General features: G+C 35.1%; 3 protein-coding genes and 2 pseudogenes across 3 annotated transcripts; 3 read left to right on the forward strand and 2 right to left on the reverse strand.

Annotated features, from left to right (window-relative positions):
• Nucleotides 1–2,473: 2,473 nt before the first annotated feature.
• On the forward strand, nucleotides 2,474–3,556 carry LOC120194640. The gene has a single exon (XM_039196897.1). It carries the CDS (start codon nucleotides 2,584–2,586, stop codon nucleotides 3,397–3,399), a length of 816 nt encoding a protein of 271 aa, XP_039052828.1. The 5' UTR covers nucleotides 2,474–2,583; the 3' UTR covers nucleotides 3,400–3,556.
• A 404-nt stretch (nucleotides 3,557–3,960) lies between these two features.
• On the forward strand, nucleotides 3,961–15,823 carry LOC120194710 (heavy metal-associated isoprenylated plant protein 32-like). The gene is made up of 3 exons (XM_039196945.1): nucleotides 3,961–3,965; nucleotides 15,053–15,096; nucleotides 15,317–15,823. Exons 2-3 carry the CDS (start codon nucleotides 15,088–15,090, stop codon nucleotides 15,641–15,643), a joined length of 336 nt encoding a protein of 111 aa, XP_039052876.1. The 5' UTR covers nucleotides 3,961–3,965; nucleotides 15,053–15,087; the 3' UTR covers nucleotides 15,644–15,823.
• LOC120194711 lies at nucleotides 10,584–13,367 on the forward strand (annotated as a pseudogene).
• Nucleotides 15,824–17,533: 1,710 nt separating the features above from the next.
• On the reverse strand, nucleotides 17,534–19,010 carry LOC120194709 (bifunctional dihydrofolate reductase-thymidylate synthase-like). The gene is made up of 3 exons (XM_039196944.1): nucleotides 18,936–19,010; nucleotides 18,334–18,833; nucleotides 17,534–18,253 (listed from the first exon to the last, which is right to left on the reverse strand). Exons 1-3 carry the CDS (start codon nucleotides 18,972–18,974, stop codon nucleotides 17,938–17,940), a joined length of 855 nt encoding a protein of 284 aa, XP_039052875.1. The 5' UTR covers nucleotides 18,975–19,010; the 3' UTR covers nucleotides 17,534–17,937.
• A 1,203-nt stretch (nucleotides 19,011–20,213) lies between these two features.
• Nucleotides 20,214–24,450, reverse strand: LOC120194708 (annotated as a pseudogene).
• Between the last annotated feature and the right edge of the window lie 208 nt (nucleotides 24,451–24,658).

Here is a 24,658-nt window from a genome sequence, read left to right on the forward strand (position 1 = left end):
CAACTATAGTATGTTTGTAAATTCTATGTGACATTTTTGACTCGTATTCGGGTACGTATACGGGTTAAGGGTGTTACATTTTGCATAAGTGAGGTCTTGAGTTCGAACCTTTATATATGTATAAAATTCTTGTTTGAAGACTCACCTACCAATACCAAGTGTGCGACGCTAGTCAGTCTAGATTAACTTGGGCGAAACCTTAAAACCAAGAGGACAACCAAAATAAAATAAAAAAAATAACCCGATTGTGGTTCATTTTATTTTAATGGAGGTGCACAAACCAAATTACTTCAGTGATTAAAGGAATGATTATTTTTCTTAGAGGTCCCGAGTTCAAGCACTAACGATTACAACAAGGGTGATTGAGTGCTCGTTGTCAAATGGTTGATAGTATTTAAAACATAAACTACTTTATAACCACATTGGCTTAATAAAAAAAATATTTTAATGAAGGTCGTTTAAATTCTTAGTGTTTTTTTAATAGAAGCCGCTAGTCTTATTAGAAAGTGAAAATATAAAAAATTACGATAAGAGTTTACAACTATCATCGTAAACTAAATACATAATTTGAACATTTTCCTATAGCATTGAAACTAGCCACTTTAAATCATATAAGAGCCATACATGGAAGAGGTTAAAAACCCAACCAAAAGACTCGAATAAAAAATAGATACAAACAAATCTGTCTGCATTGACAAATGAGTCATAAAAAGGGTTAAACTATTGAAAAACTACCGAGAACAACAAATCAGATACGAGTGTCATGAGAAACTATTCATGAACACAAAATCGTGTATCCAAATTCAATATGAGGATCTATAGTAGGAAAGATCAAAATAATTACAAATAAAAAAGATGACTGTTGGACGACAATTAATATCAAAATCAGTATCACCGTCAGATAAATAAAATTAAAAAGAATTAATCAGATATATAAAAAATGACACAAATCAAAAAGAAAGAAAAGGAGAGAGCAACTAAGGATTTTAGGCAAATATTTATTTACATTCTTAGTTAATAAATGACGTGTTTTTTTAACAAAAATAAACAACCCACATTTAGTAATTTAATTATTATCGCATACAATTTAATTATTTTTTTTTTTAAAATATAACTAATATTACGTATTGTTTCTATTTTGGTTACAATACCGTTAACTTTAATCATTGATTTAATATAGAGTGATATGACATGATATAATAATAGTTTTAATCCTTAAATTTTACATATTTTATCAAATTAATTTTAATTCAAAATATGTCAAAAATCATCAATATTTAAAAATCCTTCAATTTGATCCAATTTAAAATCCCAAAATTCCTCTCCTAAAACTCGATCATTGTCGCCACTCGCCACCTATTTGCTCAACCAACATTATGGCCTCATTCACACAAAAAATTTAAAAAACTAACACAAATTCATAAATATTAGTCTTTATAGATTATAAAAACATAATGTTACAATTAGCTCACAATGTTTATCAAAATAGTTATTTTGATCTGCATTTTGGTCCCTAATGTTTAATTTTAGGGTAAAAAGACCCCTAACGTTTGATCAAATGATAACTTTGGCCTTTATTCTTTATTGTTAGAGTATTTTAGCCACCAATGTTTGATTTTAGAGTAAAAAATACCCTTATTTTAGAGTGTTAATCATTTGTTAACTAATATTTTTATCTATGAAGCAGTTTATTGGCTCCAAAATAAATAATTAGAGGTCAAAACGCTCTAAAAAGTAAATATCAAAATAATTATTTTGATAAATGTTGGAGGCCTAATTTTGACATAGTACCATTATAAAACAATATACATACAATGAACTAACAGAAATTCAATAAAATTAATCTTCATAAATTATAAGACGAAAAATATACAACAAAAACTCGGATTATATGTCAAGTTGCAAAAGGGCATTGATTTCTGTAAACTATTGTCATAACCTAAAACCAATTAAGGGACATGGAAAGAGAGTTTAACGCTTCATTAGGAAACATATAATAAATACACCTCGTTTTCGTATATATAAGTACACTTCTTATATTAACAGTAATTTCTAAATTAATTTAAAGAATTACAAAAAGAAATGAAGAAGCGATAACCCACTTTTACTTTTGATAATGGGAAGATAAGACATGCGACACAGCCATAAAAAAAAAGGAAAAATAAAATATTAATAGGTGCCACACTGGGACCCTTGGGAGCCCCTCGGTTTCCCTCTGATGTACAACAGTCTGCGCACCACCTAACCTAACTTGATCCCGCCCCACACGCGTGGGTCTGCCATGGTTCTATTTCTCAGTCTCTGGTTCACTAGCTCTTCAGTACTCGTGTTATTCAATAATCATATTTTCGGTTCCCATCACCCTTTTTTTAAATTTTTATTTTTAATAGAAAATCAGACAATTCACTTATATATAATGGCTCTCGGACCAATTCAAATCATTCAGTTTCCAGGTATCTAGCAAAAATATTACTGCTACCCGTTTGGAACATATTTTTCCTCCTCGTTTTTTCTCTTTTAATGCTCCTGATAGCAACCTTAAACCTTCACCCCCTTCACTTCCTTGTTAGTCTTTAAACAATTATGGCTTCATTTGAATTTGATAATGTTATGGCCGGGAAAGAAGATGGCTTATGGAAGTATAACGATGAGTGGAATTTCAAGGTTGGTCTTAGCTTCATCGGGTTTCTGTTGGTTTTGTTTTTGCTGTCGTGGTCCTTGTTCCCCGCCGTCGAGGTAGCTGGAGGTTTTGGTCGATATTTGCTTTCTACTTTTAATAAACCACTTTTCACTTTCATCCTCGTAAACATTATCATAGTTGCTGTTTATGTTTTATCTAACCAAAATCAGTCCCGGAAACCAACCACCAGTCCTGATATATACGATGAGTACCTTAGCTCACGCCGTAGTGTGCCCACATCAGCCGCCACCACCGCAGGCCCCGTCAAGGAAGAGACCATGGTAGACAAACAAATCATCCTGATAGAAAATGCAGCTGCTCTAGTTTCTCAGCAACCTACGACCGGTGGCTGTGAAACAGTTACAGAGACAAAACGTTCCGTTTCCCCAGTTAAACAACGACAACCAGCTACGGAGAACCGTACAGCTCCAATCCAAGGGATAAAGCAAAAGGAGTACCGAAGAAGTCGATCAATGGTTTCAGAATCTCGAACCCAAGGAAGCCGCATGTATCGGAGGTCGGAGACGGCTATCATCAGTCGAGAACTGGTTTCAGGCGCCGAGCCACCTAGGAAATCAATGTATGAGATGAGTAGTGAAGAGTTTCGGTCGATAATAGACAGTTTCATCGCTGAGAAAAAGAGAACTCTGATGCAAGAAAACATCGTTCATTACACTGGGAGGAAAGATAAGTGCCTGTCAATTGTCGTTAAGAATTAAGAGATTATTAGACAAAAATTAGTGAGTTAAAACATAATCTAACTCGATATTCGAATACGTAGGCTTATCAGGATCCATATTTTTAACTACTATGGGATGTACAGCGATAAAATTTCTAAGGTTTTGTGGGAGTAAATTTAAGTTAACCATGTTGTGCTATTTTTTATTGATTTTTTGTCCTTTTTTTTGCCTCCCCCCTCCCCCCACGATCTACGAGGAGTATTTCCTTTCTGGATCTACGTGCTGCTGTTTTTCACTGAATCATATGTGCAATTATGGGTATATTCTGTTCTTGGAAAAAATGGAAGTGCATTCTAATTATGAAAGGATATTCCTAAAACAAGAAGTAGCAGGCGCAGCCACGGAATTCAGGGACAATAGAGCTCCTATTAATGTCCTGCCGAGTTGGTAACAGATTTTTGTTCTATTCAGGTTTTTCATTTTCAGAAACAAAAGAAACTTTGATTATACTCCATTTTTTCTGTGTTTGCCCCCTCTGCAAGGAGAATTCATTTTAAGACCCCAAGTACTTATTCAGCATCATGCAAAGTTTGGTCTTATTCTATGTGTTAATCAATACCCACAGATCCAAAGGATCCAACGATGAAAGGCAAACAGTGTTAAAAAAAACAAACTAAAAAGGCTATGAAATTCATCACAAGCACAAAAAAGGGTGGCCCTGGTGGGTGCTTTGCTTAATAAATACCCAATCATGAACCTTTCAGTGTATTTCTTGTTGCGGAAGACGGCTATCGGATAGAGCAAAATCGCAACTGATAATTTGAGAAAATAAAAATGAAGATAAAAGAGACACAAAATTTACGTGGAAAACCCCTAAAAATTTAGGGTAAAAACCACGGCCAACGGTAGAAGAATTTCACTATGAGAAAATAGGAATTACAACCTCTCTCGATCTACCAAGGAAAAAACAATGATAATTCTCTCTAGATAAAAAAGAAGAAAACAACTCTCAAGAAACTCTCTAAAATCTCTCTAGTATTGGAAGAAAGCTAGAATGCTTTGGGATGGTTTTGAAGCTAAATGAGCTAGGGTATATATAGTTGAAGCTTTAAGGACTAATTTGTAAATACCCTAAATTACAATGACTAAATTATGCTTATACCATTTAGCAATTTCAACAATTGTGTGCTCCTTTTGACCATTGCACCGAATTGTGCATTAATGCACCGTTTTCGGTGCTAACTTTTAATAATCTCCCACTTGAAGATTTGATTGAAACAATCATATCTTCACACCATTCTTTCTACCTTGTACCATCATGTTGCTTACGTTTCTGACATGCCATATGAGGATCGACACCAAGTATATTTATCGGTATTGATTGCCTTTGTCATGAAATCTGCTATGTTGTCTTTGGTATGGATCTTCTGCATATCTACCGTCCCTTCTTCCACATTTTCACGAATGAAATGATATTGAACTCGTATGTGTTTTGTCCTTGAATGAAATGCTGGATTCCTTGCTAGATGCAAGGCGCTTTGACTGTCACAAAACAGAGAGACGTACTCTTGATTGTGCCCAAGCTCCTCCAATAGCATCTTCAACCAAATTGCTTCGTTACTGGCTTGTGTAGCTGCTACATATTCTGCCTCTGTTGTGGACGTAGCCACAACTGACTGCAATTTTGAAACCCAGCTTACAGCTCCACCAGCAACTTTGAACACATATCCTGTAGTAGATTTGCTTTTATCCAAATCCCCTGCATAGTCAGAATCTACATACCCATTGATTAGTAAGTTTTGATCCTCCGTAACATAATGCAACATTTGAGGTCCCTTTGATGTATCTTAGGATCCTCTTTACAATATTCCAATGCTCTTTGCCTGGATTCGCCATGTACCGACTAACCACTCCCACTGCTTGTGCAATGTCTGGTCTTGTGCATATCATAGCGAACATTAAACTTCCCACTGCTGATGCATACGGTACTCGAGACATCTCCATCCTCTCTTCTTCATTGCTAGGACTCATACTGGAGGATAATTTGAAGTTAATAGGAAGAGGGGTAGTAGAAATTGACTTACAATCTTACATGCTAAATCGTGACAAGATTTTCTTCAAGTAATTCTTTTGTGAAAGCCAAATCTTCCTATTACTTCTGTCTCGGTGAATTTGCATCCCTAGAATCTTGTTTGCTGATCCCAAGTCCTTCATTTCAAATTCCCTAGCCAGTTGTGCCTTCAATTCTTCAATATGATCTTTGTTGGGTCCTGCAACCAACATGTCATCCACATACAACAACAATATAACAAAATCGTTATCACCAGACCTCTTGAAATAAGCACAAGGGTCTGCATTAAGTCTGTTGTATCCAAGGCACATAATGAATGAATCAAATCTCTTATACCAACACCTCGGCGCCTGCTTTAGACCGTACAGAGATTTGTTCAACCTGCAAACCAAGTTCTTCTTTTCTTCTTCTTCAAAACCTTCAGGCTGGAGCATATAAATTTCTTCTTCAAGATTTCCATGAAGAAAAACTGTTTTAACATCTAGCTGCTCTAGATGTAAGTCCAATGTAGCACACATTGCCAAAACTACTCGAACTGTTGTTAGTCGAACCACAGGATAAAATATTTCATTAAAATCAATACCTTCTTTTTGAGCATATCATTTGACCACTAGTCTTGCACGATACCTCTCAACTTGATCGTCACCATTTCGCTTGATTTTGAAGACCCATTTGTTACCAATTGGCTTCCTTCCTTGTGGTAGTGGCACAAGGTCCCATGTATTATTTTTATGAAGGGCTTCGATTTCTTCTTGCATCGCCATCATCCACAGTGAAACATCTGAGTTGTGTATTACCTCCTGGTATGTTGATGGCTCACCGTCCTCTGTTAAAAGGCAGTATGCAATATTACCTTCTATAACATAATCTGAGTGCCAATTGGGACGTCTTCTCACACGATCTGATTGACGAGTTGTTGGAGTTTCAGAACTCCCTGGTTCTTGTTCATCATGTGTTGGTTCTGCTTAAGAAGAATCTCCTTGTTCAACCTCATTTTCCACATGTATCTGTGTAGTCTCTGACTTTTCAGCGCTATCATCATCTTCTTTTCTTTGTAACTTATCTTCTACAAAGATAACATCCCTGCTAATGATCACTTTGCGGGCAGTAGGATCCCACAAGCGATACCCCTTTACTCCATCAGCATACCCTAAGAATTTGCATTTCCTGGATTTTGGATCCAGTTTTGAAATTTCTTGGGCGTTGTACATCACGTACACAATACTTCCAAATACATGGAGGTTTGAATAATCAACTGGTTTAGCAGTCCACATCTCCATTGGTGTCTTCAGCTCTATTGCAGTTGATGGAGCTCGATTCACCAAATAACAGGCGGTATTGACTGCTTTTGCCCAGAATGATTTTTCTAGGCCTGCATCCCTCAACATTGCTCTTGTTCTTTCTAACAAGGTTCTATTCATCCGCTCTGCCACTCCATTTTGTTGAGGAGTGTTCGCCACTGTGAACTATCTTTTGATGCCTTCTTTCCTGCAAAAGTCATCAAATTCTTCACTTGTGTATTCTCCTCCATTATCTGTTCTGAAACACTTGATTTTATTTCCAGAATCAAGTTCCACACGCGCTTTGAAGTTTTTGAAAGTTAAAAACACATCGGACTTCTTCTTAATAGGGTACACCCAACATCTCCTGGAGTAGTCATCAATAAATGAGACAAAATATTTTGCTCCGCCTAGGGATGTAACTGGTGCTTGCCATACGTCAGAGTGAACCAGTTCTAGAACACTTTTGCCTCTAGAATTTGATGTGTTGAATTTCAACCGGTGCTGCTTACTTGTTATGCAATGCTCACACAAAGGAAGTGATACCTTTGTTAAGCCTGGAAGTAGCTTTTGCTCCACAAGGACTTTCATTCCTTGTTCTGACATGTGTCCAAGTTTCTGATACCATAACATTACCGAATCTGAACTACATGAGGCAACAGAGGCTTCTGCTTCTACCAAAGTCTCTCCCTTCATCATGTACAAGTTTGCAGCTATTTTTTCGCCTTTCAGCACCACAAGCGCTCCACGGAACACCTTCATGATTCCTTTCCGTGTTTCAATCTTGCTTGTATTATTATCCAACAATCCGTAGGATAATAAATTTTTCTTCAGGCCTTTCACGTGTCTCACATCTCGAACAATTTTAATTGTTCCATCATATATCTTCAATTTGATGGTCCCCACGCCAACGATCTCTAAGGCATGATCATTGCAACTATACACAGATCCTCTTGAGACAGGTTCATATTGATGGAACCATTCTCTTCTTGAGGTCATGTGATATGTTGCTCCTGAATCAATGAGCCATATATCTGCAAATCTTTTTCTTCCTTCCACGGTGGTTGACGCTTCACAACATAGAACATCTCCATCATCTGAAGTGTTTGCGGTATTACCTTGTGGATTGGAGTTTTTATTTAGACTCCAACAATCCTTCTTCAAGTGACCATTTTTTCACAGTTGTAGCACTTTAAATTCTTCTTGCTCCTCGACTTCGATCTACCATGTTTGTGACTGCTGCTTTGGCCACGTTCTGTTGATCTCCCTCTCATCGTTGTCAATGCTTCTGCTTGTTGCAGATTTACTTGTCTGTCTTCCTTGTTCTTGCGCCAATTTTCTTCTTGGAGAACAGCAGTTGCAACGTCATCGAAGACTAGACTGGTGACATTACTGTTTGTCAAGTTGATGATGAGTTGATCATACGAATCAGGTAGACTTTGAAGTAGAAGTTCAACGCGTTCTTGTTCTCCTATTGTACATCTTAAGGATATAAGCTGAGAAAATAATGTGTTCAATGTGTTTAAGTGCTCCGTCACTGAAGTAGATTCTGGCATACGAAGAGTGTACAATTTCCTCTTAAGGAAAATTTTATTATGCAACGATGTGGCCTCGTACAATTTGGTGAGATGATCCCATATCTCCTTAGCTATCTTCTTTTCCTCGATGCTTGACAATACTTCATCTGCTAATGCTAGATGAAAGTTTGCCATAACATTTCCGTCCATTTTGATCCATTTGTTGTCATCTGTAAAATCTACCGGCCTTTCACTGATAGCTGCTAGACATCCGTCTTTCCTCAGGATGACCTTCATCTTCAATTTCCACAATGAGAAATTTCTCCCATTAAATTTTTCAATATCAAATTTCGTTGCTATAACTTCTATTACGGATAGCTCCCACTATTTCACTATCGTGAATAGTTCTCTGGAACCTTCAAAGAATGGGTAATACCTTCTTACTTTCTTATGTTGGAGGATCCACCTTTTGGTGGCAACCACAAAGACAATAAGCATATATTACACACACTCTAATCTAGCTCTGATACCAATTGTTGCGGAAGACGGCTATCGGATAGAGCAAAATCGCAACTGATAATTTGAGAAAATAAAAATGAAGATAAAAGAGACACAAAATTTACGTGGAAAACCCCTAAAAATTTAGGGTAAAAACCACGGCCAATGGTAGAAGAATTTTAATATGAGAAAATAGGAATTACAACCTCTCTCGATCTACCAAGGAGAAAACAATGATAATTCTCTCTAGATAAAAAAGAAGAAAACAACTCTCAAGAAACTCTCTAAAATCTCTCTAGTATTGGAAGAAAGCTAGAATGCTTTGGGATGGTTTTGAAGCTAAATGAGCTAAGGTATTTATAGTTGAAGCTTTAAGGACTAATTTGTAAATACTCTAAATTGCAATGACTAAATTATGCTTATACCATTTAGCAATTTCAACAATTGTTTGCTCCTTTTGACCATTGCACCGAATTGTGCATTAATGCACCGTTTTCGGTGCTGACTTTTAACATTTCTTATTAAATAACATTAGTTACATAAGTCTAATAGAGAAGCACTTTAACACCAGCATAATGGAGTAATAAATTAGAGTGTGATTGATGAATTTACTACCGAAAGCTTGAAATCTTCCACGGGATAACTTTTACTCAACTTTAGGCACGCCCACTAACCAATAAACTAAACAGCATTGTCTTAATTTCATCTTTAAACTTTGCTTATCAGTTATCATCATTACCTACACTAACTAGTGGGGGGTTTGAGGAACTTTAGACATGTATCATCTTAACTGCTCTGTCTTTAATTTCGTTTTCTGCAATTCCAGACAATGTTCACCCCCACCAGCTTTTTTTTTATTTCTTAATTCTCTGTTTCGTCCCTCGAAAGTGACATCTCAATTATTCTTCTAGTATTTCTCTTTTCCAGATTTTTTTTGGAAAGAAGAATCAAGTACAATAACGAGGAAGCATTTTAATTTTCCTGCCCACTGGGATTAAAGAAAGAGACCACTGGGATTAAAGAAAGAGGGTTGAGGTGCGGGGAAGATTCTTTGCAATGAAGAACCTTGCTCTTGTCTACATATTCTAAGAGGATATCCTTAATCAACTCATCAACAAATTCATTTTCTTAACAAAAAATAGCTGTGCATGCCACATTTCAACATGTTTGTGTGTGTATATATATTTATTCCCCTGTTAGAGCAATTAAGCTAGAACTGCAGATAAAATAAGAGCAAAAGCTGATTGTCATCTTCTTTTCTCCTTGATTTTAACCTCTCAAGATTACTAATTTTGACCTTAGCTGTGAACTTCCATGACCTGTGATCTGCATAACTTTGTACGTAACCTTAAAAACCGGAAAACTCAACCATTTTTATTATTCCAATTCCATAATTTACGTTTGATTGAGAAGTTTAAACCGAATGGATTTTCATTGCTTAATTAGAGAAAAACAAGATTCAGTTTCCATGGAAACGGAAGATCCCAATGTCTGCATAACATGTTTCGATAGCACTAAGTATTAATAATTCCAATTATAATATGAAAAAACAAAAGGGTCGAACGAAAAATGCCAAAGAATATATATTTTTTATTATTTATAATATCTGTCTTCATATAGTAATGTATATAGATATTGGAGGGATTTTACCATTTATTGTGATCAAAGATCTGTCATTTCATTTCTATTACAAGGAGTGAGTAGCTGTCATATGATGAGAGGTGCAACCATTTACGGATGATCAGGATTGAAGCAGCTGCCATGAAGTCTCCCCAATTACTATTGCTTTTTAGTACTTTTTATGAGATTGATTTTGGGATTTTGGCAAAAAATAGCCAATCCCAGATATGAAGGTAAATGACGGATGATCATATGTTGAGAACGACACTTGAGAAGAAAGGGAAACAAGTGAAACACGTGATTTGTTTTCAGAGAAATAACGAGGAAACCTGGGTATGAATTCTGATTTATTCCAGTATTTATAGCCAATGCTAGCAAACTTCGAAATTCCTTTGCTTCCTTTCGCATGCAAGAAGAGAAAGGAAAACAGAGTTCAAATCGAAGGTGCGTTGAGTCATGCAAATTGGGAAAAACCAGAAGGTAACAATAGGAGTACCAAAATAGAATGGCAAAGTGCATGGCACAAGTGTCAGTAAAGACCCAATAAGATGTTAACAGGCAGTTGTGTTTGATGCTGGAGCTTTCCCACGGCAATAATTCCATAAAGGAAAACATAAGTGACAATTGATGAGTGCGTCTGAATTGGGAAGCCTGGTTCTCCCCAAGTTGGGTAATAAGGGTGGTTTAGGACAAGCTGAATTAATTGTGGTAGGCAGGCCGGCTATATTCTCTACAATTGTTTTATTCGCCTTTTGTTTCCTATCCTTATGGGGCTATGCTATCTCTATTCTATCTCTTTGAAACGAGATTCAAACAAACAATGAGCCATGTCTTATATGTATACAATAATATATTGTTATGAGTATAGGTATGTAATAGCATTAGAGTCTTTGTATTTCTTGTATTGTGAATTGTTAGGTTTCTGTTAATGTCCTGCACCATTTGATCAACTTATATTTGTTTACAATCTCCACGTTATTAATAATATATTTTAAAAGTAATGGTTAGATATCTTTGCTACAAATTTATTTATTTTAATCAAAGTTTTAAATTAAAATCAATGCAAATACTAAAATTTTTAAAATCTTATTTTTAATTAATTAAAATTTAAGAATTTATGTAGCTTTAATAACTGTATAAAAAATATTTAAATAGAACATAAGGTAAAATGAAGTGATAAATTTAAAGGGCTTTTATAACCCAAATCTATATACGTTTCTTTATGTATAAGTGGATCATCTTGGAGGCCCTTTGACTTTTGAAAAAAGGCCCACAAATATCATTCATTCCCGGCAAGCGACAGAGATACATGCGGGGTTTTCTACTAGAAAAAGGAGTTAAACTATTTACGGTCAACTACACATTTAATACCTAAACTATTTTTTTTGTTCTATTTTGCTATTTAAACTTTATTTTTGTTAAAATCATACCGAATGTTTAGTTTAATTTTTAATTGGGTACCTATCATTAAAAATTTAATCAAGATTGGTATAACAACTTCTCCCAATTTCAAAACCATACCCAAATGTGGATTTCTCCCAATTTGAAGATTCATAGCCGAAGAGAATGCTGTTAAAAAAAACGTAGTTCGATTTAGAATACACCAAGCACTGAAGTGGCTTGATCAAGAGGTAATTTTATTATATCCTGGTATTGTTAGGTGATTTTTGGTGCTAAATTGCTGCTGTTTCCTCATGCAAGAGGTGTCTCTTTCTAACAACTTCCTCACCCGTATATTAGCTAATATGGCTTTTTTGTTAAATTGTCTTTATTCGATCTTCCAAAAATACTTTTTAGATATCAGAATATAGTGAATACAATCCACTGGATTTGTTCTCTGGATCCAAAGAAGGGATACAAAATGCTATTGAAGTTCTGTATTCCATTCCTCAGAACAATTTGCGTGTATGTTTGAATGGTTCTGTTGTATTTGGCACAGATAGAACTGCTGTGGTTGGTGAGGCCTTTGAAGATAAACTTGAGAATGTCATTCAGACAGATAATGGCCAGCACACAACTAGTTTTATACAACTTGTTGCCGAGACAATTTATACTTCTGGTGCTTTACATCAACTTCTTGAAGTTCAGAAGCTTGATACTCATGACATTGAAGGGGAAATTCATGCTTATTACAACATAATTTCTCAACCTTGTATGGTTTGTAGAGAATCGAGTGAAGACAAACTGTCATGCCGCTATACCTCTTTGCACTCCATTTCATTGGATGAAAGCTTGAAGATTGAAAATCACTTTGATAGCTGCAACCGCTAAGGATTGTAGTTCGATGATTCGTTTCAGACCGAAGGAAGATGGTAGACTCCCTTCTCATAACACTGACCAAGTTTTTGAGTACAAGGTAGATTCCCAAGCCATTTTTCATTTGGCTTATACTTTCCATCATTATTGCTAAATTGTTGCATTTAGTACCGTCAAAGTATTTGAAAGTGATTCCTTGAAATAATTTTTTGATTCATGCGCTGATATTGTAGCCCAAAATTATTTGAAGCCAGTATTTGGTACTGTTTTGCACCATATAGTTTCCTTTAGGGCCAGGGATGGACCTGGGGGACGCCCCCACACCAAAAATCTAAAATCATCATATATTTTAGATTTTTTATATATATTTTTTATTGAAAATTTGTTTTCACCCCCTAAAACTTTATAAGTTCAAGTTCACCTCAGGCTTAAAATTCTGCTCAGTCCTTTAAAGGAACCTATAAAGATCATTATATAGCTCTTTGTTAGCAAGGAAATTCTTTTGCTTATCTACTTCCTTTCTCATGTTACATGCGTGTTTATCTTATTGTGTTGTGAATTTCTAGGTTTATTTCATTGATTTGGAAAATGGAAGCCCATTATAAGAAAATTGTTAGCTGCTATTCTCATATGGTGAAAACCAAGCATGAAACCAATAAAGCTGTTAGAATAAATTCCAATGGAAGTGTACGAGATCAAAGATATGCATTGGAAGATAGCTTCCTAAACCTTTATACTGAAGAATTTACAGGTAAGGGCAAGTAGTTCTTTTGATACGTTTCCTAAACTTTGTACAAGTAAAGACAGTAAGAGTGAAGGTGAATATCGCTCATCTTTAGGCTCAATTTGTTCCTTTCACCTGTTTTTGGAGGAAATAATTTTTCTTATGTATCTTTTACTTAAAGATATATTCCAGTTGATTTCCTTTGTTTTCTTTCTTGGTTGGAAGGAATTTAAGCCTTTTCAAATTTGGTGTACTATGTCCATGCAACTTGGACCTCCTTGAAATCAGATAAACCATGTGCATCCAGTTCGTTTCTCTTTACAGAATATAGTCCGTCGGTAAATTACCTGACATGTTAACCCTATCCGGCTATCCCTATAATTTGTTCTTTTTAATCTTTTACGCTTTTCAAGAATTGTAAGCTGTCAATGATGGCCTATTCTTGCCATTGGACTCGACACTTTTCCTTTGCTTGAACGAGGTAATGCATTTTAATATCTTGCGGTGTTGATTTCTGTAATGCTACCATCATACATGCACGTCTCATCTGGTTTCAATAGAGAGAGAGAGAGAGAGCTGCTTAACATTTCTTTCCAAGAGGCTGTTTACTGCTTAACAGGAGAAAACGGGGGAAGTGAGAAAATGACAGAACAATATGTAAAAAGTAACAGAGAAAGTGATGTATCAACTACTCATTGTCATTTCATCTTCAGCCCCCATAGCAAATTAATTCATACAGGCTGGATATTGAATTTACTGTTTCTTTTCGTTGTTTGGAAACCTCGACGGTTGAAAATTGTACTCTTGCTTTAATGACAATGAGAACACAATTTTTCTTTGAAAGCTTAACTAATGAATTCTGTTCTTTGTTTCCTTCGACCTGTAAATGTGATGTCTGCCTGTGTCGTTTGGTGATTTAACATAATAAATTTGTTAAAGTAACCGCTTGAGTTGTACATGAAAAGATCAGTTTTTTTTTCAGTCAATCTCCTGTGCTTTGTTAGCTTGGACCCTGATGATCTCAAATTCTCAGCCATTAGCCTGTAACTTACCATCGGAGCAAGAGAGTACATAGACTTGTACTGAAAAACTCCAAGGTCACAGGGCAGACAGTATTGTGCAATCAGAATAAAATGCAGTATCTGGTCACTCTGACAATATCCTCGGATAACGCATCAGATTGTGTGTACCTTGTACAAATGCTTGTTTGTTTGCTCAGTCCAGTGGGAACTACTCATAAGTCGTAGCATTAATTCATCAACTCCCTATGCACTACTGCCTGTATGATTTAATTTTAGCAATATGAAACTGCAACCTCGCTATATGTTTCATTCAAAACTGATTCAAGGTCATTATGAGTTCAAATTCTGAAAGCAGAGACGGACGCAAGATTTTATGTTACGAGGATAAACTTTTAAAATTTAGGAATGAACGAATTTATAAAATTTCAGGGGACGAAAATAAATTTTTGAAAAAAATTCTAAAATATATGATAATTTTAAATTTTTAGGATAATGTGTAGGAAATTTTTTCACAATCAATGAGCAAGATGCCACTGGTATCCAATCAAACATCTTCTGTGTGGCATTTACTGCTCAACCAACCGTGTCGGTCCATTTAGTTCCCGACTAAACTTCTATCCAAAACGAAAAAGAAGAATACATCAAAATCACAAGACATTTACATCTAACCAAATTGGGAGACTTAGTAATAATTTTATATAAAGCACAACTTTGGCGAGTGTGTGCTTTATTCAGAACCATGTCAAAGGTTCTTTTCCCTCCAACCCTATTTAGCTTCCATATAATTTTTTATATTATTTGATGATTCTTCTGTAAATGCATTTAATTTTTAACTCTTCAATTTATTCTCTGCCATTCTCCCCCTGCAACCTTCACTGACACCTGCAGTACTTTTACTGGTCTTAGGATATTGGTCTCTGCTCCGACAATGTACTATAGAATCTGACTCGTTTCTTATGCTGTTGCAGAAAACAGTCCTGTCAGTGGAGCTCTTTTGTCCAAAGTGCAGGCAGAATGTAATGAAGGTCATTTCAGACATTGTAGGGATAACTTCTATCGTCCTCGATGCATCAAAAAATACCGTGACGGTGACAGGTGAAGCCGATCCGTTTAAGATCATTAAGAAAGTAAGGAAATTCAGAAAACATGCATCGATTGTAAGTATAGGGGCTGCGAAAGAGGAGAAGAAGGAGGAGAAGAAGGATATTGTGATATACAGTCCAAACACATGCCTGAGATGTGAGGTTTGGTATGTTGTGCGTGATGATTTTTACCATCATTGCTCCATTCTGTAAAACAAAGATCCCCATATTCCGAACGTAATCGCTTGTTGCCAATTTAAGTTTCTAGTTTTCACAGATTCCCAATGATAAGAGGTAGAGCAATTCATTTCTTTCCTGTAGTTATGGATTAAGAATGAGTAGCTTTTTCCCTACTGCATCATAAAACTGTCGATGCTCCAACTTCATCGGCAGATTTCAGTTGACATTTGCTTTATGAATAATTTGTATTTTTGCAAAATACATATTTACAAAGCATGGGAGATTCATTCTAGAAGTTGGAATAACTCAATTAACGGTGCGCTCTTTACTAATGGCATTGTTCACTACTGTTCTTTGTAAATGTGCACAAACTCTCAACGCTTTTGTCCGCACATACAAAAAATAATTACCAGTATATATAAATATAAGCATGTACTAAATTTTTTTTAAATGCGAGTTAGGCAAAGCACAAAGGTATCCTCAATGCCGACTATGGAGGGGGTCACATTTTCATACAAATCGAGATGTTGAGTTTGATCAAACTATCTAATAAGTATTTGATGAATCGATTGCACGATTTCGACATCTCGTTTGTTCCATTTCACTTTAGTAGGAAAAAGACTGTTGAAAGAGATTGTCACATGTCTATTTTCTATTTATTTCAAGTTTTCTTCACTTTTTAGGTGGCTATTAATGTTAGTTGCTTGTACCTATCATCTCCATCTATAAACCGTTTTTTTAATTATGTTTTCGCATGAGATTGAATAGTTTAATTACCCTTTTCCAAATTCCAACAAAGATTAACCTAGTTATATAGTTAAGTTATTGTACCAATTTAGTCTCTTCAATATTATTTTTGGATCAATTTAGCCCCTTTATTGTAGAGATTAATTCAACATCTATCTTATTTGATGAATCGATTGCACGATTTCGACATCTCGTTTGTTCCATTTCACTTTAGTAGGAAAAAGACTATTGAAAGAGATTGTCACATGTCAATTTTCTATTTATTTCAAGTTTTCTTCACTTTTTAGGTGGCTATTAATGTTAGTTGCTTGTACCTATCATCTCCATCTATAAACCGTTTTTTTAATTATGTTTTCGCATGAGATTGAATAGTTTAATTACCCTTTTCCAAATTCCAACAAAGATTAACCTAGTTATATAGTTAAGTTATTGTACCAATTTAGTCTCTTCAATATTATTTTTGGATCAATTTAGCCCCTTTATTGTAGAGATTAATTCAACATCTATCTACTATCGAAAGGATCAATTAAGTTTCTGTACTAGCGACAAGAATCAAACGGGACCAATCTTTTAAGATTTACTACTTTAAAAATGGCATTAAATTATTAAACTTTTCGTTCAAAGTCCAATTCCAAACAAAAGATTTCATTTGTAGGTAACTTTTTAATAATCGACATTTTCTAAAAAAATAAATTTAAACTTAATAAACTATTTGGCCTTATTTGATTCCTTTTACAGGTACAAGGACTAATTTGAACCAGTCTCCTCTGTAGTGGGACAAACTTGAACAAATATCCATTGTAGATAGACTAATTTGAACCGAACTCCATAAAAGAGGACTAAATTAATACAATCCCTGTAACAGAGGCCCCAAACCAGAACTGCTTTTGAAGGAGTAAAATGTGCTTTTAGAAGCTAACAGTCTTGTGGCTGCTCCTCACTCTATATGAATTTTAATAATTCTCGGGGAGATCACTTACATAAAAAGGATTTACATGACCCCGAATCTACATCTTCACTTACCAACCAGGCAAAACATTAACCTACACTAGATATATTCAACCATTTCCCACAATAACTCAAATTATGTAAAACATATAGTTCAAACATATATTGTCATTTAAATAGCACTGTTCTTGGCAGAAAAATCATGTAACATGTAATTGTATATCCACAAACCAATACTTCAGAGAAAGGGGGATTGAATGCTATAAACAGGGCAGTGAATCTCTATTTCTGTTTACAACCATTCTAAACCATATGGATCAAACCTAGAACGCCTTTGTTCTGCTCATTCTGCAGCCCCAAGGACAAGAGAATCTTTGTACCAAAAAATGAGTTCAATAAACAAGAACCAACGCAAGATATTGCAACAAAGAAAGTACCTAGTTGTAAGAAGATGAAAAGAACTGCAAAGATTGAATTGCATTCTACAAATCACATGGAGATGCCCATATTCACATTAAAATACTAAAGAGCAGTAGCATAGAGACGCAAAGTTCAAGACTAACTTGGCAAGTGACAACTGAATTTTGTATCTAGCCGGTCAGAATCATTGCTTTCATGAACAAGTTTCGATTTTATTTAGAGATAAACTCATCATGTCTCTCAAGAATCATCCTGGGCAAGAAAGTGAAGTCTTTTACCTCAAAAATATTATGATTTAGACTGCCATTACACTTACCTTCAATATTCAAAGGACAACCAGGAGCCCCAGATCTCACACGAACATAAGTTGCGAAGGAAAACCGGACATCATTTTCTACCAATGGCGTAGATGAGTACCACGGCTGGAAACAGGACAATTCAATTGAAGGAATAAAGGTATCACATTCAAAGTTTGTCTCAATTTCAGTAATGTGAATGGCTTCACAACCTGGAGCATGAAGCGTTTCCCTGCAATTTTAAGACATCAAATAATATATATTCCCCCAACAATATGCAATGAAATCCAACAATTCTTGCTAAAATCTTACCTAAATATCTGACCACCGCCAATGACAAACACTCTCTCTATTGAAAAACAGTAAGGAACCTCAGCTAATAGTTCCAGAGTTGATGGAATGCTCCCACGTATTACAACATTTTCGCCGGTCGTAATATCAGGACTCTGGGAACGAGTGAGGATAACATTAAGGCGACCAGGTAAAGGTCTATTTTCAAGTGGAATACTCTCCCAGGTTTTTCTACCCATTACTACAGCGTTCTTCTTCTCAGGATCTGATGTTGTCACTGTAAGCTCCTTGAAGAATTTGAGGTCAGAAGGCAATCTCCATGGTAACTTACCATCTTTCCCAATCCCCATTTCACGAGTCGCTGCCACCACAACTTGGTAATTCCTCAGGGAACTCTTAGATTGGCTCCTTAGATTATCACCCGACACTGCAGAGAATCCTGCAGTCTCATTGAAACCTCTTAAAATTTTTGATCCAGAAATAAGACTGGAAAATCCATTTGCGTGACAACCCAGAAAAACCTGAAAATGGGGGAAAACGATAGTGAAAAAAATCAGTCAGATAGTCGAGAATAACACGGCAAGGAAAGATGACAAATGTAAAACCCATATAATTAGACAAACCTTTGATAAAAGTAGATTGTTCTGAAGACGCATCAACATTGAGAAGCAAATGAGACCCAAAATCTTTGAAGAAGAATGTTTATAATCAATTTGAAATTCATTATTTTTGGAAATATGAGAGAATAAAAATTAATAAATTAACTAACAAACCAAATGTACATGAGAGAACAAAGATAATAGTTTAACCAATAAACTAAATACACTTACTTTATTAAAGAACTGGAAACTAAATCTTGTTTAAGTAACTTAAAATATCGTTTATTAAATAATTACTAATTACTATTAATTAAGGAAAATTCTACGAAAAATACTATTAACGATTAGTACTAGTGAACACCATTGATTTAATTTATAAAAAAATTAAAATTTAAAAAAACTCAACGTATAATTATAAATTAGTTAAATATTTTAAAAATAAAATATTTAAAATAAAATATGAATTATATTATTTTCTATAATCTTTTAATAACTTTTTAAAGGTAAGTTATAAACTTTTTATTGTTAAAAAAATTATGAAAAATAATCTAATTAATATTTTACTTTAAATAATTTACTTTTAAATTTTAGTTAGTTTATAATTATACGTTGAATATTTTATAATTTAAAATTTTTATAAATTAAATTAATGATACTCAACAATATTTATCGTTAATGGTACTCAACCGTGCTCGTCGAGTGTGACAAACTCATTCGTACTATTAATCCCTTTTTCTTTATTACTTTGTAATATATAAATTATAGATTTAAGACGTTAAGAAAATAGGTCTCTGAATCTAAATTTAATTAATTTAAATTTATATATTTTTGGCATTTAATTTTTTATTCTACCTCATATAAAAATATAAAAATAAATGACAAGACTTAACATATATTATTTTGAGAACAAAAATCAGAAAGCAGTCATACAATACGAGACAAATAGTATAATTTGATTTAATAAACCAAATATCTACTGTTTAGATTAAGATTCAAGATTCAATTCTTTTTTATAAACAAATTGTGTAAATTAAAATTTACAAAATCTTATTTATTTTAATTAAAAAATCTAAAACATAGATAAACCCTAATACATAAATAACCTTTGTCCCTATTCCAGTTCCCAAAAGTAAGAGGCAAAAGACATGATAAATACAGTACAAGAACGGTGGCACACGAAACAAAACAGCATTGTTCTCTCTATTTTTACATTGAAAATTAAAGGGGAAAAGAAAGCAAACAATAACCAGTCACCTCTGCAGTTAAGCGAGTCCAACGTAACTGAGCGGTATTTTTCTATTTACAATCAATTTCTGTTTGCAGAATACAAAATATTATTGCTGAACGCTTGGTCAGTCTTTTTTCGGCACAAAAATCTTCTCATTCTCATTTTCACCAGCACAAGAACTTTTTCTGCATCATGCATGCAAACTTTACACAACTGATGAAAACCAATCATACAGTAGCATGTATAGAAAAGTCGATTCTTGCTCAAACCCTTTGCGGTTTGTTTCTGATATTCCTAGTTGTATTTCAAACAATGCTGTTTTGGATGTGCTATTAATGGTTAAGTGATCCTGTTTATCTTCCAAAGAAAAAAAGGTGGAATGTAAATGAATCCTTTTCGACTTACCCCAGATTTGGCTTCTTCTTCACTATCTATATATGCAAGGAGTTCTTCCTGCCGAATTAATGCTTCGTGAAGAGCCTGTTCACACGCATACAAGTTCAGTAAATAACACTCCTATCGCTAACTCCCATCGACAAAGAAGAAAAGATTTCATCATTATAGAAACTTATATCAAATAACTAGCTGTAACGGCATCACCCTAACTCTCTCTTACATCAGATAACAATTACCTTCTTTGTAGCAATTAGTTCTGCTTCTAGCGCATCCACACGATATACTGCAGCATTCAGTAACTCCTCTTTCTCATGAGGCATCTCAAATCTTTTTGATTGCAGCATCTCAACCTTGTCTTCCAGATCACCCAGCCTTCTGACAACAGATGACACGATGTCTGCCTCAGTAAACACTGGAGCAGGTGAGGGGGGACGAGTTTCCTCCTTGTATGTTGGCTCAACATGCTCCTCAAGAATGCTACATGTTAACTCACTTGTACTCTGCTTTTTCATCAGCTTCAACACTATTTTTCGGATAACAGTTAAAAATGTCAAAAAGGCAACAACTAGGGCAGTGCTATAACCATATATTCCTTTTGGAGTTTTCCTTTCCATAAGCAGAGGAACTCCTGCAATTAAAGACAATAGACTTCAAAGTCAAACATATTGAAAATTCAGGGAAAAAATCCAGCTCTGGTTTTGGTTACACTGTTATCATTATTCATGATTTGATTAAATCTGTGACACCGTGCTAAAAGCTTTGATAAGATGAGTAGAGAAAGGGGGAAAAAAGAGATGTCCAAAGCCTGACAATATTCTGTTTATTCTGGGTATAGATTATCATTAGAGACCATGAATTTAATACCATATGCATATGAGGACCTAGATACTAAAGGGTTGACATTGATTAGAAGGCCTTTGATTTTGAATCTAATCACTGTATGCAGAATGATACCGCGTTAGAAGTTGCAATAAAAACAAGAACTATTTATAGTTAAGATGGCATACAGTATAGACAATAATTTCTCCCGTTACATTAACCAAGTAAAAAAGAAGAAGCGAAAACAGCTTTTAAACATAGTCCAGTTTACTAACCTTTAGAACTGGATGGACTCTGACGTGACACTTGTCTCTCACATTCAGAATCTACAACCTTGTCGATCATGGGAACATATTCACCAGGCTCATACAAACCACCAGCAGAGATTGATTTGCCAGCCATTCTCGCCTACACAAACATCAGTGTACATTGTTATAACTTCAAGCTCAAAGAACCTATAGTGTGAGACGAAAGTGTTCTCCTACTTCTTACTTCTTAGGATGTTACCATGTCATTTAATACAGTCAGCAAACCATCCACATGCATACTCCTAGGATTGAAGAAAGACTATCCTGGCATTAGGTGGTGTTTAAAACTGTGAATCTAGCATGTTAACGAAATCCTTTTATGTCAATCAGTCATCGCAATTTGCAAGTATCTACCTCTTCGCTAACAGGAGCCAATATTGGATGTAAATAGCTCCTAGTTTTCTTAGGTGAAGTAATGTCTTCCACTTCCGATCCTGACTCTGCTGCAGACGTGTCACTACTCTTTATCTGACATGGTATAAACATAAATAAATGCAGAAATAAAACTACAGAAAATTCGACTGAATTCTAACAATGCAAAACTCAAAGCTGAGAAGGTATGATATGCATTGCAAAAGACAATTAGTGAATCATACAACAGGATAACATGGCTTATCATAAGCAATTACCCTTCCTTCGCAGTTTGAAATTGTCACAATCTGCCTAGGAAATAGTGCTTCACCACTTGCAATCATCTGCATGAAGGCAGTTGATCGTATTACTTAAAATATATATGAGATTGCACAGAAAAAGGGAAGACAAAAATAAATTAAATTAATTCAGAGAGTGCATATCAGACCTTTAATATGTTGGGGTCTTTCCAGGGTCCTTTGTCTGATCTCATACAACCTCCCTGATCAGCAAAGTGCAACTACCCCCAAGAAATTGCGGCAACTCACTAACCATGTTCAATATATTAAAAACTTTTAGTTTCCATTACAATTAAATGTGAATTAATCAATATATCAGCAGCCAAAAAAATAATTACCTTGCATCAATAATTTCAAGCAACTTATTCTGGTAGTTGCTACTCAGAACCTGAAAGAAATTCCAAAAATGAGGTAACATCTACCAACTGAGAAGAGTAGATACTTTAGTAGAAAGCCAAATTATACAAACATTTTGAACTTACATTGATCTTACTAGCTGTTTTAGAATCAAGAAAAGATTTAACAGCTTTCAGACCCATCTTAAAACCCGGACCAGCATTTATGATGAACATTCGGTAAAGAGTCTGTAGAGGGGCATTGATAATAATAAAAATTCCTTTCAATATTGAAAATAGAACCAATATTCACAAAATATCTAAGCACATTAGCAAGTAGAAGAACATCTACCTCAGGATAGTTATCACCATCAATCTTCTGCAGCCGCTTCACAAGATCTTGTGCAGCCTTGCTAAAATTTTTGTAACCCTATGAAAAAAATGACTGGGAGTGAGCAATGTAAATGTTAAAAAAAAAAACTCTAATCAGACCAACACAAAAATGATGGTAGGGCAGACCATAAAATTATAAGATCCAGCATAAGACATACCATGCCTTGAACATCCAAAATAGTTGTGCTTGAATCTATGTGTCTCTTTGCAGCAATGGAGCAAGCTGGAAACTTAATTGCAAAACAATTTTCAAATTCCTGCACATGGTATCTCACATATCGATCCAAAGTTGTGACTCGCATGAGCTGGTCAGGCTCAACTTTTCCTAGCAATTCAATGTAAACAGGCCTTCCTTCCTTATCCACCCCATGATAACCTTGAGGGTAGTGCTTCAACACCTCATTCAGCTCACAGAAATCAAAATCCTGATTAAATCATAATAACATTAAAAGAAAAAAGTGCGCATTGCTTTATATAAATCAGGCAACAAGTAAATAAACAACCCGGAAATAAAGAAGTTATACATGTCCTTAAAACTTAGGATAGAGGCAAATATCTAATGCAGTAACTAAGATCCCAGAGATAATGTGGAGCACTCTTGCAGTAAGAGAGGATCACCTCCAAAATAGTATCAGTACCAAAGTCTTTCCTCCATTGGATCATATTATCCCACATGTGCTTCGCTTTTTCGATGTCAAACTTCCTTGCTTTCAAGAATCTGCAAGAAAACACCTATTTCCATAAGCACAACACACACAGACCAATCGTGCGTCGGTTATGTTTCTATTCCAATTTTCAACCCACCTGAGTGGCATATGATAATCGTCATGTCTAGCAGGAAGCAACTGCTCGGCGATTAATGCCTGACGGAAAGCATCAACAGTCTGCAGCTCCTCGATGTCTCGAAAATCCTTAATCGAAAGAGAGATACCGCTTTTCCTCCTACTACTTTTCTTCTTAAGAGAACGTTTAAATTTACTTGATGCCTTTATCGCTTTTTTCTTAAGATTTCCAATTCTAGTCTTCCTGTCCTCTTCAGAGACTTCGAAATCCGATTTCCTATCTTTTCTGTCATCATTACTAGTAACACCTTCAAAACCTACACAATTATCAAGAAGTTCATGGACGATTCCTTAAAAACTAAATTTCAATCAGAGATTCAGAAATACCAGTTCAGATGATACAGCAGATAACAATCAAGAAACTAATTAGTATGAATCGCAGAATTGGTAAGTGATTAAGCAAATCCGTTTAAAAAAGAAAAGCAGAGAAGTCCACTTACAGGGCCTCGCGAAACGATCGAGATGACCGGACATGTTTGAAGGATCGATATACAGTCGTCAAAACTGTAGCCCACGATCAAGAACGTGTGAAAATCGAGAATGAATGAGAGGGTAGCAAAGAAGTAGAGATTTTACCAGTGGGATCTAAAAGAAACGGTAGTTCATACAAATCGATCTTCGGAAATGACGTGGCTGCTCCAGTGTAGAGTCTGTAGACAGACAAACAGACAAAAGAAGAATAAATTAATAAACAAATACATCGTAGAAAATAAAATATAAAAAGTTTATTTATCATTTTTTACACTATTAGCGGAGCAAACGACAAACAGAAAAGG

Source organism: Hibiscus syriacus, unplaced genomic scaffold, assembly GCF_006381635.1.
Source record: "Hibiscus syriacus cultivar Baekdansim isolate YM2019G1 unplaced genomic scaffold, ASM638163v2 tig00117000_pilon, whole genome shotgun sequence".
Classification (NCBI taxonomy): domain Eukaryota; kingdom Viridiplantae; phylum Streptophyta; class Magnoliopsida; order Malvales; family Malvaceae; genus Hibiscus; species Hibiscus syriacus.

What these genes read in the sequence shown, in the direction of transcription:
- LOC120194709 (XM_039196944.1), bottom strand. Translation starts at nt 18,974, where the DNA reads ATGTTGATGCGTCTTCAGAACAATCTACTTTTATCAAAG. An exon ending in ACAATCTACTTTTATCAAAG is followed by an intron (nt 18,834 to 18,935) that starts GTTTGTCTAATT and finishes CCCCATTTTCAG; the next exon opens with GTTTTTCTGGGTTGTCACGC. An exon ending in GGCGGTGGTCAGATATTTAG is followed by an intron (nt 18,254 to 18,333) that starts GTAAGATTTTAG and finishes TTAAAATTGCAG; the next exon opens with GGAAACGCTTCATGCTCCAG.
- LOC120194640 (XM_039196897.1), top strand. Translation starts at nt 2,584, where the DNA reads ATGGCTTCATTTGAATTTGATAATGTTATGGCCGGGAAAGAAGATGGC.